Source organism: Tyto alba, unplaced genomic scaffold, assembly GCF_018691265.1.
Source record: "Tyto alba isolate M040663 unplaced genomic scaffold, T.alba_DEE_v4.0 Super-Scaffold_200000100656, whole genome shotgun sequence".
NCBI lineage: Eukaryota > Metazoa > Chordata > Aves > Strigiformes > Tytonidae > Tyto > Tyto alba.
The window spans coordinates 481048-500563 of record NW_024881285.1 but is presented as its reverse complement, the minus strand read 5'-3'; the positions used below and the strand labels follow the sequence as shown (position 1 = coordinate 500563).

General features: G+C 42.3%; 1 protein-coding gene across 1 annotated transcript in view; it reads left to right on the top strand.

Moving 5' to 3' along the window:
• The window catches only part of LOC104363929 (ATPase MORC2), a 51045-nt gene that overhangs the window by 10248 nt on the left and 21281 nt on the right, over positions 1-19516 (top strand). Inside the window, 10 exon segments of the mRNA XM_042793961.1 lie at positions 849-1008; positions 1090-1201; positions 2958-3083; positions 8201-8280; positions 12910-12927; positions 12930-12991; positions 13897-13982; positions 17268-17408; positions 17930-18084; positions 18211-18339. Of these exon segments, the coding sequence (XP_042649895.1) occupies positions 849-1008; positions 1090-1201; positions 2958-3083; positions 8201-8280; positions 12910-12927; positions 12930-12991; positions 13897-13982; positions 17268-17408; positions 17930-18084; positions 18211-18339 (1069 nt within the window).

Here is a 19516-nt window from a genome sequence, read left to right as displayed (position 1 = left end):
TAAAAAAATCAGTGTGGTTCTATCTATTGAAGACTTATATATCTTAATAGACAATTCAGGCATTGTTGTTTTGTTTCCAGACTCTTAACATGAAAGTATTTTTTTGCTCAAGCACAAGTATTTCCAGGCAAGGCTGATAATGAAGGGTTTTAAATTTGCACTGGGATAGTATCTAAGAAAGCTTTTTCCATTGTGATAGTGAAGGGAGCTCTACAAAGAACCTGTTGAGGGGAGCAGTGCTTGCTAGTAGCCAGCTGATGGCTGAAGCAAATTGGGAACAATGATGTAGTTTCTAAAGTGGCTCTGGAGCCAGAAATATTGGCTTGATCTCAATTCTAAAGTGAGAATGGGATTCACTGTCCTTGATAGGCAGCTGCAGTCTATAATTCTGTGGTTTTGTTCTAAACGACAAAACACCAATAACCTTGCTAGAACCCTATAAAAACAATAGAGTGAGATCAGGATGGGAAGGATATTTGAGTTCAAGAGAGAAGTTAAGTACAGAGGTTGACATCTTTAAAGAAGCAAAGTTTGGGTGTTTTTTTAGTATTATGAAAGTTTTTACAAGTAGTAGAGAAAAGACATTGAGCGTGTGAGTAGCCAGTATCATACATGTTACTTGGGAATGGTTCAGTCTAAGACTAGGTGTTGTAGGAAGGCAACTCAGAGGCTGGCAAAGAGGGGTCCTTGAGCATTTGGCTGATGTGCAAATCACTGAAAAGCTAGGAAGGGCTCTTGCAGTGATTTAGCAGGCTGTTGGAAGGGGTAAATTGCTCGGCCATGATCTGCAGGAGGGGCTGACTGGCATGGGTAAGCCTGAGTCCCTCTTAGTATGATGCAATTTGCAGGTCATCGTTCCTCTGCCCACCTGGAACGCACAAAGCCAGGAGCCTATGAGTGACAACATGGAGAAGTTTGCTATTGAGACAGAGCTAATTTACAAGTATTCCCCTTTCAAATCAGAACAAGAAGTGATGGAGCAGTTTAATAAGATCTGTGGTGAGAAAGGTATGTACAGACAGTGCTGGTCACAGGCAAGGTATTTGGGGTTTGGCTGGGATTCACCTGATCAGCTTGTTACTTGCTCAGGCACCTTGGTGATCATCTTTAACCTCAAACTAATGGATAATGGAGAGCCAGAGCTGGATATAACTTCTGACCTGCGAGACATTCAGATGGCAGAAACACCTCCAGAGGGAACGTAAGTGTGATGTGTGTTACAGGCACCCGGGCTCTGATCAAATTATGTGTAGGGTTTGGCTATATACTTTGTATATGTGTTTTTTAAAAGCTTCTCTTCCTATAGTGAATTGGAGAAAGTAGAAGATGTTTAGTTTGTTCTTTATCAGTTTTGAGTTCACATGTGTAAATGGCCCGTGGGCGTTACGGTTGTATGTTTGGTGTGAATGCCTGCATTGGCTTGTCTCAGCTTAGTCAAAGCAGCAAACTCAATGCCCTTCTGTAGGCACCTTAAAACAAAGGAGCTCTAAGCTATAGGTTTAATTTTCTACAGTCTTCGAAGATGTTTTTGTCAGAATGACAACCAGTTGTATGTCTGTGCTGCTCTCAAACTGATGTTCAATTTTATCATTAAATGAACCCTGGAAAAATGCAAAGTGCCACACAGGTCAGCCTCCATAAGTGAATGTTACGTGTGGGTGGAGGAGGGGTGTATCACCACATCTTTCTGGGAGCAGGAGCATCTCATGGACTTCCCTGCAGAGGAGGAAGGATGTGCTCAGAGGACCCTGTTCAGGGAGAGCTGAGTGTGAGTTGTTCACTTGTAGCATGAAAAGGAAAAACTGAGCTGAACTGAGCCAAATGCTTGATTAATCCCAGAGCTCCATGGGAACACCTAATAAGTTTTACTTTTTTTTTAATGAGATTACATACTTCTTCCCTCAAGTGCTTGAATTTCCCATAGAAATACAGTAAAAACACTGTAAAACTAGCAATTTATGTATGTATTAGCTTGATGCTATTGAGTACACAGGTGCAGCAAACTCCTTGGGGACCTTCAGGGGTCTAATATGCTTCTCAGTTCCTTTAATGCCTGCGGGTGAGCTTTCAGAATTGCCACTGATCACAGGAAGGGGGCTTCTTCCTCCTGACCTTGTGGTACCCATTTCTGTGTGTGATCAGTGCAGTTTTTGTTGGAGCATACTCCTGACTAACCGAATGGTAAGAGAACGCATTAGCAAGTGGGGCACACACTTAATGTTAAATGGTCCAGTTCATAGATTTGACCTTTATTATCCAGCTGCATTCAAAAATTCCTTTTCAAGCTACAGTGATATGTGCATTAGTGTTTTGTAACAGTATTAAAATGTATAGCTCAATAGAAAATCTCTGTAGAAGACATAGGTGAAAAAATTTAACTTTTTAAATTTTTACACTTCATGTAGCTGCATGGTAATTAAAATAGTAAGGCCTTTTCTTTTACCTAGCTTTCTTGCTGAAGGATGTCTCTTTGGCATGTTTTGAAGTAGATTGCTATGAGCTGAGATAATAACAGTTACAGTTGCATGAGGTGTGAATCCTGCCATAGGTGCTTAAAATACATCAGGGGTAGTGCAGAGCAGTGTGGGGAGGTGCTTCTGTTGGTCACTTGGCTCCTAGGTAGCAGTTTATTGGGAAATGAGAATCTTACAAGTTTTGTCTATGGAGAAACTTGTTCATTTGGTTTGGATAGAGGAGGAGGCTCTGTGACAGCAGTATGTCATGACTCTTCTTAATTGGAGGGGTATGAAGGGGAAAAAACTGTGAAGGAAATAGGAATCAGAATGCAGACTGACAGAGACTCCAAGATGAGCACTCTGACAAAGAGATAGTGATTACTCAGCATGTGAATCGATGGATTCATCTTTGGGCTACATGGACCAGACTGGGAGAATGTCTGCTGTTAGTCCTACAAGGAAATGCTGAGTAAAGTCTGTGTAAACATCCCTGTCTTGCAGAAAGACTGAGCGCCACTCCTTCCGTGCCTATGCTGCTGTGCTTTATATTGATCCCAGAATGAGGATCTTCATAAATGGACACAAAGTACAAACCAAACGGCTTTCATGCTGCCTGTACAAGCCAAGGTAAGTGTTGGACCCAAAGTCTGCAGACGTGTGGGAGTTTTTGGAGTTGCCTTACAGAAAAGGTTTAGCATTTTGCTCTCCAGGTGTATCCTGCGTAATTCCAAACAGATGGTAAGAGAATGGGATGTAGTATTGACATCATGGGAAAAGAGGTAGATAGTGGAAAACCTAATGCCTTTGAAAATGGCATGAGCAATTTGTGTAATTTGGCTTCCTTTCAGAGCAGATGGAAAAATGAAGATACTGGTTGTTCAAAATGTCATATCCATAAAAATCTGTTGGGTAACACTTTTTTTTTTTTTTTTTTTAAATAGGACAAGAAAATACGTATGGTGGGTGTTAGGTCTATTACTGAAAAGAAACTAAGCTGAGCACTTTGAAACAGTTGCTTTGAAAATTAACTTTTATATGTAGCTAATCTAGGTTTGAGTAGAGATTGGGAAATGCTTTTCCATATCTTCCTTTTAAATTCCCTTAAACAAAAACTTGAAAGTGAGCTGAGATGTGCTGCCAGTTGGCTTAACAGTGATTGGAAAAGGTTATGAGGATGGAAGGGGAAAGAAAAACATGTATGTAAGCCTGCTTCAGGCAACAGTGTTCTGTCCCTGGGAGCACACAGGCTGCATTCTAGACACCTTAACATGATTTGTCTTAATAAAATAGCAGTAATTTTATAGAGTTTTTTTCAGATTAATATAGCATTTTGGATTGCAGTAGTGTTTCAACAATGTGGGCTCACTATCAACCCGTCAGGTGCTTTCACTAGCCACGATCCAATGTCATGCCATTGATTGCTGCCCTAATAGCCTGGCCAGTTTTCCACTTATAATATGGTCTGTCTGACAGGCTTGTACTTACTCAGCTTCTTAAATAAAAATGTGTGAAACTTTCAGTGGTCTCGCGTTGTTGACCAAGCCAGTCATTTCATTGTGGAAGGCAGTCGGTAGGCGCAGCTTGACTTGCTGCTGTAAATCCTGATTTGCTGGGTAGAGAATCTCTGAATTTCTGACTATGTTTTACCTGCATGTGAATGCCATGTGCTGCTTCCTCTTGCGCTGCAGTCCAACAAAAGTACTATGGGGAAAAGCAGAGAAGGGCACAGGTTTTCTCATCAAAGACTTGCTAGACTCAAAGGCAGGATGCCATTGTTATAGGATGGTGCTAGCATTTTCATGGTAACAAGGACCGGGTCACCCCAGGTGTTCATCTGCCTCAGTAGCTTCTTTTACAAGGGGTCAGTAGTCGATGCCTGGGGAGGGATATGAGAATTTTGTTCTATACCATAGAAATGTTTCCTGTGGAAAAGAGGCTGTGTTTTTTAGGCAATTTAGACAGCAGCTCTTCTAGGTCCCTATCACCATTTCTGTGTCTGTTTTTCATTGTTCTGGGGGAATAGTTGCAGCTGTAGAAGGGGAAATGAAAATTGTAACTGCTCAGCAATGGTAATTCATGACCGAGGAACGATCTGGCATGGAGGGCAGGAATGCTCAACCACAGAATGGGTTACACTGCCTGATGAGATAAGAAATGCTGCCACATTGTGTCATAACAGTGGTGTAATGCCGAGTGCTCAGGGACCAGTTGTGGTAAATGCAGCTGCTGCTGGGGGATGAACCCAGTGAGGGGCTAAGGCGTCCAATGCTGATGCACACAGGATCAATGCTGGTGCAGATGTATCTAACAAATCTGCTTGTACTGTATTTTTGCAGACACCTTGTAGATCTGCTTATGGTAAAAAATTCACTAACACTGTAAAGACATTTACATTTAAAATCCCCACTCCTGCAGCAGATTAGTAAAGTCTGTGCAAACAAGGCCTTCCTGTAGAGCACAGTGTAGATCTTCTTGGGCTTGGGGCAATTATCATAGCCTTACCAGATCTCTCTGGGGAGTGTCCAGACTGCTTCCTTCTGGTCTCAGACTCCTGATGCCAAGTTTGGGCTCCAGAAGCAACGTGGCCATTGGGACAAGCCATTGAAGCCTTCACTGTGGGTTCTGAGAGCCAGTGCAGCTCTTGGGGTAGGTGCCCACACTGTGCCCTGGACAGGTGGTGGAAACTCAGTCTTTTACCTTCAGACACCTGAGCAGAGCTTAATCTGCCCTGGGTGGCTCTTTCCCAAGGAAAAAACAGTAAATCAGTCCATTCTGAGAGTGAAGTTACTCTGCTTTTACAGCTATAGGTGATTTTTTTTTTTTCTCCCTAACCTGCTGAAAAGAGTTGCTTATGTGCTCGATTTTCTTTTGGAGTTGGAGCCAGAGCTCATGCGTCCCTATTTAGCTATTGGGCTTTGAGTTCTCTGCAGGTTAGTACTACTCCCCTGTACTTGTACAGGGACTCCACTTTGTCTAGGGGCACATGAGGAAGTGTACCACCATTAAGATTTCTCTTTAGAGGACAGCTGATGCATCAGCAATGGTCAACTCTTTACTATAGCTGTTTTTTGCAGAGCTTCAGTAGCCTAGGCCAGGTAACTGTTGAACTTTCCTGGTCCAGCAAAGGGATAGGTAACAGGCAGTGAAGGTTCCCCTGTCATACAGCCCAAGTAGGTGGTACATAATTAAGGGTACCAAGGTGGTACATACTTAAGGGCTCTTTGATAGTCTTTGAGGAAGTGTCATGAAGATGTCACCTGACGGTGAGCTGGCAAATGACTCTGATTGCTGCCTTTTTACATAATTCTTGGTGAACTTTAGGCCAGGTGTCTTTCTGCTTGAAGTGATGTTTCATGCCTTATGCTGGATATCGGTAGGTTACAGCCCTCAGCTTGTCTCTCTGCCACCTGGTCTGCTTTCAAGATCTGCTCAGGAGGATTGCCCTCAGGAGGTGGTGGCTCCCCTCCTACTGTAGGGCTGTAAGTCAGATTGCCTCCATCTCTGAAGGAAAAGCTTGCATGTGGCTTGTCTGCAGGTTAATGTGTTGCTGTTAGAGAACAAAGAATGTAAATCCATCATGGGCTTTAGGGTATTTAAGTGCCTTTACTGTTCTTTGTGGGGAATAACAGCTTGCCTCCTGAGCATGGCACTTATTTTCCTTTTGTCATCAGCTTTTCTGGAGCCATGTCTCTGTGGATGGAGGCTTCTCTATGCCTTTTTGGAGCCTGTAACATCCCGTAGCAAGGGCAGGCTGGTTTTGTGCAGATCCTTTGCCACTTTTTGCAGGTATGATACCACAGTACCAGCTTCCCTGGGAATGGCTTCTGTCTCCCAAAGGATTGCTTCCATCCATTCCCTCCCACAGTAACTGTTTGAGCTTGTTTAGCAGCACAGGCTGTGCAGGCAGAAGTAGCCAGGACATATGCAAGGGTGTCCCTTCATGCAGGCACTCCAAGGCACTTGTAACAAACATCCTGAAGCTGCGTGTGTTTTACTGTTGTGTCCTGCACACTTCTTGTATGTCTGGCCTGTTTCTGTACGTCTTTGCTAGATATGCTGTTCCAGACCACTTAAATAGTGGCTTTCTTGACTGTGACTGAAGTCATTTGGTGTTGGAAAAGAAAGTGAAACAGGATGGTCAGCACGACGTTGGCTCATGGTGCCTGTCTGGGACACCCTGCAATTTCTCGCACTGCACCCTGTTGCAAAGGAGTGCTGTCCTGCCTCATGAGCTGGGTGTGCTGAGATAATTCAGCTGCACCCTGTTTTTTTTTTTTTTATCTCAGGAAAGTCAGGTGGGATGTGGATGAGGTAATTTAGTTACACCAACACATTGAAAGCAGTCTGGTTTTCAGAATGTGTTCTCTTCTCGGCCCCGGGTAGCTTTAATTGCCCTTAAGTAGATTTGAGGAGATGGTGCCACCATAAACCTGACTCTGCATCTCCTAACATGGTTACTGGGTGATTTCAGGAAGAGGTAGCACCTGCTTTTTCCTCAGTGGGGAGATCCTTGTGAATAGAGGAGAATTAGTTAAGTAAATGCAGAAATGTGTTTAAGTGTACTGTGCTTGTGGTGTGAGTTTTCTGGATTTGGAAACGGGTTTTCTGTTGATCAGACTATTTCTGACATCAGTATTGATCCATGTGTGCTCACCCACAGAAATGTACCTAAATGAAATTTTTCATCTGTGCAAGGTGATTTCTTATGGATCCTGATGGATTATCTGCCATTTGGGGGGATCTTGTCTCTCACTGGGATCTAAATGTGGCTCCTCCTACATTAATAAATCGGTCAATCAAGTCTTATGTCCTTCTGTGTTTCTGCCTCTCTGTAAAAACAGCATTTTTAGTGGCTTTTGCTTTGGCTAAATGCTGGAGAGGTTTGGTTTGTTTTTTTTTTTTTCATAAAAAGTTGTATGGGATGGGAATTTCTTCTTGATACATCCAAAACCTCGTTGTCTTAAGGCAGTTTGTGTTGCTTTTGGCTCTGATCATCCTTCTTGGTGTCATCTCCTCTTCCCCAATTACATGCCTTTTCACAGAGATGATGCATACTCACAAGCTTCTGCCTTTTATACACGCCTGCCTCTTTCATTCTGCAGTAGTCAATCAGATTGTGATCTGCATTTGGCATGTTATGATACAGGGAAGATGAAACAAGCCACTGCAACTCAAGCACAATTTCCAAAGATGTGAGTCAGATGTGTAGCATGCAGAAATGTCCTGAAACTTCAGAGCTGAAACTTTAAGCTCTGTTCAAGCTCATTCTCTGCAGAGAGTAGCTCTGCCACTTACAGGCTTTCAGGTAGCCCTGCATGGAGATGGGTACTGTCAGACTGTAGCTGTGGACAGCTGCTTGCAGGAGAAAGGAAGGGTTATTTATCTGTAATGGGAGGTTTTTGAGAAGCCTTCCGTATATATTCACTCTTTCTTTCTGCTTCTGAATAAGTTATTCCTCTAAACCTTGGGATTTCCTCCAGGAATATGGATATATTTCTACCCCAATGGCTAATACAGAAGGGGGGTGTTGTTGTTGCAGCTACTACTAAAGCATCTCTAACTTAAAAATTTTTTGCCTAACTGCATCCAAAAATGCCCAGTTCCTGATATGTAAACCTCCTTCTCCATTTACTGAATCTGTTGAGTAGAGTAGCATGTGGAGATCTTATTCTTTCATACAGTGATGAAATCTTGGTATGACCTTACTGCTGAGTTTGCTGATTAATAAGTTTTGATCATCACAGGATGTACAAATATACTTCAAATCGTTTCAAGACCCGTGCAGAACAAGAGGTGAAGAAAGCAGAGCACATGGCAAGGATAGGTGAGTCTTTGAGGTATGCATGCATTCTGATTTTGCTGTAGCGAAGAAAAGGAGTGAAAGAGGCTGCCTTGCTGGATATGACCTGAAATTGCTTGCTTATGTGATCATTATGGTTGCTCAGGAAGTTAGTTATTACAGCAACTAAGCATGACCCAGACTGACTTCCATGCAATGGAAGAAATGTACATTGTTTCCTAAGACCACTTCCTCTGGGGAATACCTACAGAATAACCCTTGGAGTCACAGCTGTCTGCCCTTGCTCCATCTGAAGCCTGGCTAAGGTGTTGCCCTGTTACCCCACAGTTCTGCTCTCACCTTTTGCACATCATCAGCTTTTGGTTCTGTTTGCCTTCTGCTCCTTCCCTGTTGAGGCAGTTGTTCAAAAAATAAATTTTTATTCTGTCACTTGATGTAAAATGATTGGTCTGGATATACAAAGGAGTCCTGGTTTGTTTCTTAGGGTTTTTTTCCCTTCATGATATACCTTTTGTCCATCTACTTTTCCCTTCCTGTTATGTCCTGTAGTCCTCAAGAAAAGCCCAATTTGACATTATAAAAATTGAATAAGCATATAAATGTGGCATATAACTTAATTAAATTTGCACAGATTTAACACACAAAGCAGTCTCCCTAACCCCTGATGGGGAAATGCTGTAGTTAAGGAGGAATCTTGGAAGTTGTAAGACATGTTGATCTCTATCTTCTAATCATTTCATAAATCAACTTTATAAATCAATCAGAGGTATGTGTCCTTTCTCCCTGTGTAAGAGCTGCCCTAGGCATGTGTGTATATGTGTGTGCAGATCAATACAGAAGTGATGGTGCCACATTCAGCCTGTGAAGAGTCATTAAGGACAATGTGATTTTGACTTTGCCCAAAGCAAAGCAGCAAAATTAAATTGTGTAAATTTCTGTGTTCCCCGTTCCTTCTTTATGAAGTACAACCTAACAAGATAGACTTGAAACTATATAGTATAAGCAGACTTTATCCTGTGCCTCAAGCCTCATGAATTAATTTATTTTTTAGATTGAGTCTTATAGCCAAAGCAGGTGTTCAGCACACACTTCCAATGCCTTTCAAGAAGGAGCAAATAGTATAATTTAGAGAGGTTCCTTTCTTGTAGCAGTCCATGAGGCTTTCATGATGTTTAAAAGATGAGCTTTAGTGTCCTGACACTGAAAAATACTGCCATTCGGTGTCCCAATGCTAAGAACAAATACCATTGGCATGGAAATGTAAACTCATTTTCATCACCAAAGCTCTGGTGGTGAAGCGGGTGATGAGCAAAGAGCTTTGAACTGGGGGTGAAAACTCACAGCAGACCTCAGACTGTTTTCTCCAAGATTTAATCATGTGAAGCCTCCAGGACTAAAACATGCTTGTTGCATTAATCTCGGCTTCAGTGGGACAGATCTCATTTATTTTCTTCTACAAAAATGAATTTAATCTGTAACAACTGAGTTCTTTTTTTCTGCTGTTGATAGAAAAGATGAACTTCTTATCATCTCCAGCATATGTTTTCTCTTGAGGATGCACACTGATCTTAGGAGGGCTCTTTACCAGGGAATGATTTGCAGTTTTCTCTTTCAAAACTAGGGTGCATTGTGTGAAATGGTGGGTCTCAGCTGAGCTAACTGCAGTTCCAGTATGCTGTGGCTGCCTGCTAGAGATGTGTTGGAATCCATCACACTGTAGAACTCTACTGAGGGATTGATGAGTCTCTGCAGGTAGCATATGAGCTTTTTGAACCAAAACTTATGATAACTGAAAAATAGCTATAGAGGAGGAAGGAAATTTTTTTAAAAAAAGAAAAATTAAAAAAGACGTACGGGCAGCTCCGACTGTTGGTGTTAACGGCTTTGGCATATCTAAAGAGTCATGGCTCAGGAGTGAAGATTTACATATATTTAAGATGAGGAAAAGGAACTCTTCATTCCCTGGGAATTGACTTCCTGACACATACAATAAGCATCCAGATCCCTAAACGAGTAAATGCACCCAGGAAAGAAGTACTGTTCTTGAGCAAGGTAACTGTGAGAGACCATCAGCTGCTTTCTGTATATTTCTGAACCAGCACTGAATACTGCAGTATTGTCATTGCCTGGTTTCAGGAAATCCTCTCAGAAAGTTTGAAAAGCAAACAAACAGAAAGGGTGAGGAGTTACGTGGATGTCCAGTACTGAAAGTCATTAACAGCTGTGTTCTGCACTGGGTATTAGTCTGGAGTATTTTAGTGTGTCCAGTGATTCGCTTGGCAGTACCATGGGTATGCCATGCCTATTGTCCCCTGGGAGGATGTGAATATGGATTCTAGCTGCTGTATGCTCATTTTCCTGCCTAGGGGGATGCATTTTTGCCCATTAGGGCCTCAACCCTCAGACTTGTAACTGAGTCATTCCCTGTCAGCCATACCTTCTCATTTGTCATTGCATTAGTGGATCAGGTTTGACCTGTGCCCTTATGGGTTACTGCTATGTTCTTCCCCCCAGGTACAGTTGCATTTAGCTCACCAGCTTCTACCATAGAAGCTTTCAGTTAAATGGACCAAGCATTTTAATCAGTCTCCAAACTCCTGTGTTTTCACATTTACCCAAGCTGTCTTGATGAAGTCAGTTGCACAGTGCAGTTCTGCTGTAACTTGCTTGGTAAGATGCAGTGAACCTCAGTGTGCTTCTGTGGGAATTACTGGAACAAAACTCAAATGTAACACTACATAGAAGGGAATTATGTACATTTCTGCAAGTAATGCTGACCGTGGCACTGAGGACGGTGGATACTGGTTATCAAACACTGGCTACAGTATGTGGATTCCTTCTGGCTGGCAACTGAGCGTGCTTTTTGGACAGGTGCTTGCTAATCTCTAGGAGCCAGTGGCTATTCTGCCATCTTCTTGCTTACCTCATCCTCCATTAATCTTGGGCAAGATTGTTCCTCCACTGTTGTGTTTCCTTGTTTTGGGTGTCTCACAGCCACAGTGAGCCACAGTAAGTCAGTTCCTTATCCACTGAGTGCTCCATCCATCACATCCATGTCTCTCCAATTTAGAGAGAGGATGCCATGTGAGACAGTGTCAGATGCTTTGCACAAGCTCAGATAGATGATGCCAGTTGCTCTTCCCTTATCCATTAACTCTGTAACTCCATCGTAGAAGGCCACCAAATTTTTCAGGCACAATTTACCCCTAGTGAAGCCATGTTGGCTGTCACTAATCGCTTCCTGATTTTCCATGTGCCCTAGCATAGTTTCCAGGAGGATCCGCTCCATGATCTTGCTGGGCACAGAGGTGACACTGACTGGCCTGTGGTTCCCCAGGTCTTAATTTTTTCCCTTTTTAATAATGGAGTTATGTTTCCCATTTTCTAGTCAGTGGGAACTTGCCATGACTTCTCAGATGTGATGGATAGTGGCACAGATCGTGACACAAATCATGTCTGTGGCTGCCAGCACAAGCCAGTCTTCTAACCTGTGCTTTATTGTTTCTTCTAGTCATCTTGCATGTAAACATTTCTGTTTTGTACTTTATTTATACCAGTCTATTTCTGTTAGAAATGTCTACACTTCACAAACACTGCAGTACCACTCCATCCTCTTTCAAAAATGCCCATGCTTGGAAGCTCGGGAGCATTGTGGCAAGGTCAGTGCTGCATCCACAGCACATGTGCCTGAGTTGGGTGCTTACAGGTGGCAGCTGCAGCTCCAACTTTCCCTGCCTAAGGAGGGCTTTACTTGCCAGTCCACATTTACCCCTGTGGACCTCATAGCCAGTGGGACAGAGGAAGATTAGTTACTCAACGAGTTCTGGTACATCTGTGAGCAGAACAGACCTCTGACCTGAAAGGGAGCATGAGAGGGTTGTAACCAATGTGCTTTTGGATGGAGAGCATGCAGATGCAAGGTACGCAGTGCTAATTTACCAAAGCACCTTGTGTCTCAATTTTAGGAAGGGATCTCCTTGCTGAAAATGAAATTTATTGAATGAATCTTAAGCGATATGAAGGTACATCTATTGCCAGGCAGTCTTGTTGGTAGTATAGGAGAGAAGTGAAAAGGGGAATTTCTTTTAAGTGGTATAATATGCGTGCAAAGATCAGGTGTAGTGGTAAGTTTTCAGAACACTGTGTCCTGTTTTGTGTGTAGTACAGCTTCGACTTTTTCCAGGCAAAATTTAGCAATTGTCAAAGATAAAAGCATTTATGAGACTAGTCCTTTCCCTCCATCTCTGCAAGAAAAATACCTCTTCAAGGTAATTTCAAGGCTCCTTTTCAAGCCTGAACTCAGACTTCCTTTTGTGAGAGCCTTTCTCTGCCTTCACACTTCTGGGCAGAACAGGCAGGGTCACTTGCATCCACTTCCACTTCCTTACTAACTTCCTCATGGATCTTTCCTTTAAACATGCCTTTGCAAATTTTAGCACTGCTATTATGCTGGTGTTGACTGCGACCTCTGAACAAGTTTAAGATGATATGTTGGTGGTGCCCTCTCATATGTAAGGTTTTATTTTGTACCTGTTTGTGTTACCTGCGTACATGTCAGACCAGCAAAGGCTCGTGTCTGGTCTCAGGTGAATGCCTTACGATACGCTGTCTGTACTGAATGGTTGACATCATCCTTTTCCCTGTGTGTTTCAGCGGAGGAGAAGGCTCGTGAGCAGAGAGTAAAGCCCGTGCCCTTGAGCTGCGCCTCGGAGGGGATCTCACGCGGGAGTCCAGGGTGAGCCTTGTGCTTTGGCAGCACGTCACATTTGAGGCACTGGGGGACAGTTCAGAGCGCTGGCTCTGGGGCAGCGCTGGCCGGTCAGCACCCAGTGGTAGCACCTGGTCACGCAGCTGGCAACTTCAGTTGGCGGTGAGTCGCCAGCGCTGTTCAGGCAGCTCTGTGGTCTCGTCACCACCGGACTTTCTTCAACATCTACATGTGATCTCCAGCCCAAGTGGGAAGCATGCTGACGTTCCCCTGCCCACAATCTCCCCTTTATCCTGAGTGGGAAAGCAGCTCCTGGCCACAAGGCACTTTGTTTGATGTCAGCCTCTGCAGAAGAGGCCAGGGGAGTGCGAGGTATTTGAACAGAAGTGAAATTGGGTGCTTTTTGGCTGTTTCCCCCTGCCCCGCCTGTGCAGCTGGCTCCAAAGCATTTGGGCAGGGGCTTTTGGAGGAGCTGTTTGCTTCTTCCCAGTGGGGCTGTGGCTCTTGACAGGGGCAAGGCTGAGACCCAGCCTGCCGCTGGGTGAGAGGAGGGCTTGTGTGTTTGCCAGGTGAGTCAGCAAGTGACACCAGCTTAAAATCACTGTACTTCCTAGTGGCATCTAATGGAAACAACAGTATCCAAGAACCCTGGCTGTTTCTCTGTGGCTCCATTACCCTCTGATTTCAATTCCCTTAGACATTCAGTTACATCTAGACATTTTCTTCCAAACAACTGTGTAGCTGCTTAAACAACCCAGCAGCAAGTGCTGCCCGAAATGTAAAGATGTGTTGATTGTCACTCTGCACTGTTCATGAATTCTTTACATTTAAAACATTTCTGAGGTATCCTTGAAGGGGGAAGAAAATCATAGAAGTGAGTTGATTTAATGAATTTCACAGCAGCAGTTTTACTGTGCGATGCCTGTTTGCAGGTGATGCTACGTCAAGTCCAGAACTCTGCGATAACCATGCGCCGGGAGGCTGATGTCAAGAAAAGGATCAAGGATGCAAAGCAGCGGTGAGTGCAAGGTGGTTCAGAGCTGTGATTTTCTCAAGCTGTTCACTCCATGTGCTCAGATGTCTCTCCTACTTTGCTTCTGTGGTAGAGGGAGCAGTTCAGCACAAAGTTTAAATATCTGTGAGTGTCCTGTATGCCCTGGCTGTTAAACCAAGGGGACTGAGTTTGTTAGTCTGGTTGCTTCTGCTATTCCCTGCTTACTTGCTGCTGATAGACATATTTAGATTTGACTTGTCTTCTGTAGATGTTTCCCTGGTTCTCACATCAGCTGTTTTCACTTTTGCTTTTTCATCTGCAGGTAAGATTCAGGAAGGCAAACAAATGTTAGCAAGTTACAGTGAAATGTCTTTTAGAGTTGTAGATGTTTTCTAAAAACTTGATGAGTTCTGTTATAGTCAGTGGTATGAAATCCCAAGACATTGTTCTAACTTACTCCGGTTGCAGTTCACTTTGCTAATGATATACTCACAGGAATATTTCACTCTTCATGTATAGTTTTTTTGCAAATTTGTCATATGCATTTCATAAATGAAGTCGTAACCAGAAACCAATGCTCTTAAAACAAATGCAGAGTCTGAGAAAGTTAGGGATTTATATATACCAAGTCTTCGTTCCCACCTAGTTGTTTTGCATGCTAGTTTACATGGCTGCTTAGGTCAGATCTATATCAGACTTGTTGCCAGAGATAGATCTAACGCATCTTAAGATGCTATAAATAAAGAAATAAATAGAGCTTTAATTTTAAAGTGCTCAACCTGTGATCTGAAGAATGCAGAAACTCTTGGGAGAAGCCGTTTTCTTCAGCTTCCATGAACAGCTTGTCTTTTAATTATTGGTTTTGATTACATTAGTGCACAAAGTAAAATTTTGTGAATGGTCTTCTGGCCTTCCTGGCAATGGGCAAAATACTTTTGCTTTTTAAAAAGCTGAACAACAAGCAAAGAACTTGGACAATACAAGTTTGTTTGAAAATGGCTTCTTCATGTTCTTTATTGATGAGTTGGAAATGAGATATTCCAAGTTTTCTTCAGCAGTTCTTTCTGCTTGAATCTGAGAAGGTTTGTAGGCCACAAAATGGAAACCAGCTGGTTTGGAAGAATACCTCAACTGTAGAGATGTCAAAAGGTTATCTCTAGTCAGGTTTGAAATATGTGATGACAAGGAAAATATATGTATGTGACAGCTAACCAACAGCAGAGGAAAAGGCCTTTTGTCTAGATTTCTGTACCAACTTGGCCATGTGTTCTTCCAGGCGAGAGCTGCTGGGTGCTCTGCCAGCTCTGTCCAGGCACATGACGTTCCCTGTGTCCCTCCATTCATCACCAGTGATCAGAGACAGTTCAGTGGGTCAGGCTTTTCCATACTTTTGTACTTTATCCAGAAAACAGAAGAAATTCCTGAAAAAATGTGTATATAATATGAAACCTTCTTGATTGAAAGAATTTCTGTAGCCTCTCAGAAAACTGTTGAGTTATAGAGAATGTCTTAGGACAGTTTTCTGCTCTTTCTCTGGTGCTGGCTGCATCAATGAAAGAAATGCTTTCTGGTTTTCAAAGCCTGTGTACAGTCAGGTTATAAATCCAGCAGATAGGGCAGATAATAAAGTCCTGGGCTTTTGGCCCACCCCTTAATTTTAAATGGTTTGGATGATAATTTGTCTTCCTGTCCTCTCTGATAAAAATGAGATGCCCTTCCTGTTTTGTAGGTGAATGCATGTTGTTACTTGAAATTTAAGGGTCTACGTCTGTTTCCAGAAGTTAGAAAAAGAAAATCCCTGTGGTGGGTGTTTTGCCACACCTACTCATGCTCTCAAATCACAGTTGTCCACCTGGATGAGCTGAGACCAAAAGGGTAACATTCTAGCCCAGTTTCTATGCTGGAAATATTCAAAACACCTCTTGGCAAAGGTTTAGGTTTAAAATTACTGAAAGCTGCTGTTCCAGGTATTTTCCTAGTAACTTATTTTATATTCGTCTGTTTTAAAGGAACATGTGTTACAGGGTACCTGTACATCTGTGTAGGGAAGAGGATGGCTTTAAACAGAAAATTAACAATCCATTTCAGGGATTTATTTTGAGATGTTTGACCATTAAGATACAATATGTAAGTCTGTCTGTAGATTATTATTGTTAAGTGCTCATGCATGCACAGCTCAAGTTCCTTTAATATCTGATATTAGTAGAGAGCAACAGATCATTTTAAAGTATTCACTGTCTTCAACTAATCACTTAAGAAGTTAAGTTCCTAATTGAGATAAAACACATACGTGCTAAGAATTTAATGGGAGTGGGGGAGAAATAAGGGAAGTCAGAAATTAGGCGGGTGGGTAGGACAGTGGTATAGACTATGCCTTGCAATAGTTAAAAGTTTGGACCTCACATTTGATGATATCTTCAGCCTGAAACAGGATCCTCATTATGAAAAATCCTCAGCATGGATTTCATGGAAGTTGTGGAAACTACTTAATTACTTAATTTAGTCTGTTAAAGAGCAATAGCTCTGTTTGTGAGGCATGGGGATTTTGTTTGATTTATAACACAGAGAGATCTAAATTTCTTGAGGCTTTCTACATTGCAGTAGATACAATTCATGATAATCAAAGATTCAGATTCAGAAATCCCTATGTGCTCATAAACATACTTGAGGCAAGCTTTTTTGAAGTCATCTGCTGCATAGATAAAGCAGAAATTGTGCAAATTGCTATCCTGTCATTTCCAGAAGAAAAGCTCTGCTTGGGCCGTATATCTTCCAGCTTTTGAACTTAGAGTAATAGCAATGTAAAACTTGTAATTACAAGAACTTTCCCAGAATTGGAATATCAAAACTGTAGTTTTCTATCAAAATCTTAATTTTCATGCTTGATCTAGCATAGAGATCTACATCTGGAAAATACAAACCAAAATAGCATTGGAGAGGACCAGTCTGTACCTAACAATGCTTTCATAAAACTAGTTAACTGTAATTTTTTTTGAACAAGCATATCTGAAGTAAAAGCCAGAATCCATTCCTGAAGAAGAACACATATCCAAATGAGTAACTAAATTATCTGAACAGATACTGTCCAGCCTAAACTGGTGTCTGTAACAAAGTTTTTTATTTAGTTCATGTTTAATTGTCATGCACCTTCAACAAACGCTTCATGTTTTTTAGAAATAACAGACTACAGGACAGGTGTTAGTAAACCCATAATGTTCAATGGTGCTGGATTTCCATACCCTCTGTCTAATGACAGTGAATACTTAGTTCTATTTTCAACATCTCTGAGACTGTTTCATTATCTTACAGGGCACTGAAGGAACCCAAAGAACTAAATTTTATCTTTGGTGTTAATATTGAGCAGCGAGAATTGGATGGCATGTTCATTTATAACTGCAGTCGACTGATAAAGATGTATGAGAAGGTGGGCCCACAGCTGGAGGGTGGCATGTGAGTTCCTGGAGATCTCTCAGCAATCTTTTTGCTTAAGTCTGGCATGTTCCTACATGTAACTTAGGCTGTGCAATAACCTTATTCTGAATTAATCATTCTTCATGAGCGTGAGGCTTACTCATTTTTTCAGCCTTTAGTTTGGATTCTGACAAATAAATTATGTTTAATATTACCAAATTTCCCCGGTTTCTTGACAGAGACTTCTCTCTACAGAGATTTTGGTTATACCTGCAGCAGTATAAGGCTTTTGTGCTCATTGCTGGCATTTGGGGCTGATGTATACTGGTAGCAATACTGCCTCATTCTAGGAACAGGGAGAATAGGTCTTGAAAAAAAAAAAAAAAGAGATATTTGAGTTCATCTTGCTTTTTGCATACTGGCTCAAGTCTGATTTAGAAAGCTGATAAATTAAAATTAGTACTGCTGCAGGAATGGGTGGGTGATTGAGTGTAACCTGCTATCTTCAATATTGTTTCTCTGAACAATGACCTAGGAGTGACTGTGTGTCCCTCTTCCAGGGCATGTGGTGGAGTGGTAGGCGTGGTGGATGTGCCCTATTTGGTCCTGGAGCCAACCCATAATAAACAAGACTTTGCTGATGCCAAAGAGTATCGACACTTGCTAAAGGCCATGGGAGAACATTTGGCTCAGTATTGGAAGGATGTTGCTATAGGTAATGAAGCTGCACAATTACCAGGGCCTGGAAGAGGAAACTTTGGTGGCTGCAAGGCAGCTAAGGGGGGGGGAGGGCAGCCAAGAATGCAGGTGCATATTGAGCAGGGGCTTGTTTGTCTTCCAGCCCAGAGAGGCATCATCAAGTTCTGGGATGAATTTGGTTATTTGTCAGCAAACTGGAACCAGCCTCCATCTAGTGAACTGCGCTACAAACGCCGGAGAGCCATGGAGATCCCTACCACAATTCAGTGTGGTGCGTCTGACCAGGCTGTGATTAGGATGCTGGTCCTCCCTGGGGAAGGGGGGAGGGACTCCTGGCTGCTGTTGGGGAACAGCTAAATGGGTAGGAGATTTGAGATGAGCTTCACTATTGTTATCCCTTTCTAGAGCTTGTCTCCCTCTGTGAGTTGTCTTTGTCTGCACTTGATGGTGCACTTAGACATCTTGGTGTAAGGTTCCTTTCCTGCACGGTTTAAACTGTGATTTCTTCAGGTGCCCTTACAGAACACTCAGATGTGGCCAGTAGCAGTGTAGAGAATAGACTTAAAAATACCATATGAACAGTAACTGCCCAAAGCCTCCCATCCCAATGCTAGAATAAGATCTGAAACTTTCCGTAGGCACTGAAAAGTGGCCAAGTAATTTGTATCCTGATGCACTGTCCTGCTAATTGATACTTGGTGGGAGCACAGAAGGGAACTTTTACAGTTGGCTTTCAAATTTAATGCAAGTTCTCTTCTGTATACCTCTAAACAGGTCTGGCTAAGCCCTTACTAGGGTAAGGGGAATCTCAACATAACCACTTTGTTTCTTAGTAGAGGGATTCCAAACTCTCTTGACCTAATTTTCCCCACAGGACTTAGGGATAAGGATGTTGCAAGGAATGTGAGGCCAGTCTTGTGGAATTATTTTGTTAGGCTCTCATGCCTTGACAGTTTTCTCAGTCCTTTCCAAGTTCCTCCCAAAGAGGAGGGGCTTTCCTGTCATTCTTCTTGTCCTCTGATCTAAGGAAGTTTGTATTTTTGTGGCAAAACTTGTTTTTTTTACAAATTTTATTTATTATTATTAGCTGTTGGTCTCCTGGTAGGCCAGCAATGCTCTGGAAACCAAATCTGTCTTCTGGTTGATCTAAAATTTACTAGATTATTACAAAGTTGTTTTTTTTTTTTTTTTTTTTTTAGTGGATAAGTCTCTGACTTGTTCTGTGTTGATATCAGTAAGAAACAGCCTGACTTCTGAGATGAGCAGTGATTTCAAGACTGGCTCTTCAGTTTGATTTTGTGTGCTGTCGTTTCAGCAGTGAGTGTGAAATCCTCTAGTATTGATTGATCCCAGGCTTCATCAGATTATTGTTATGGATGCCTTGTACAAGATTTGAGGTCTTCCTCAAGCATTTTGTGAGCACAAAGCAAATGTATTCAGTGTATCCT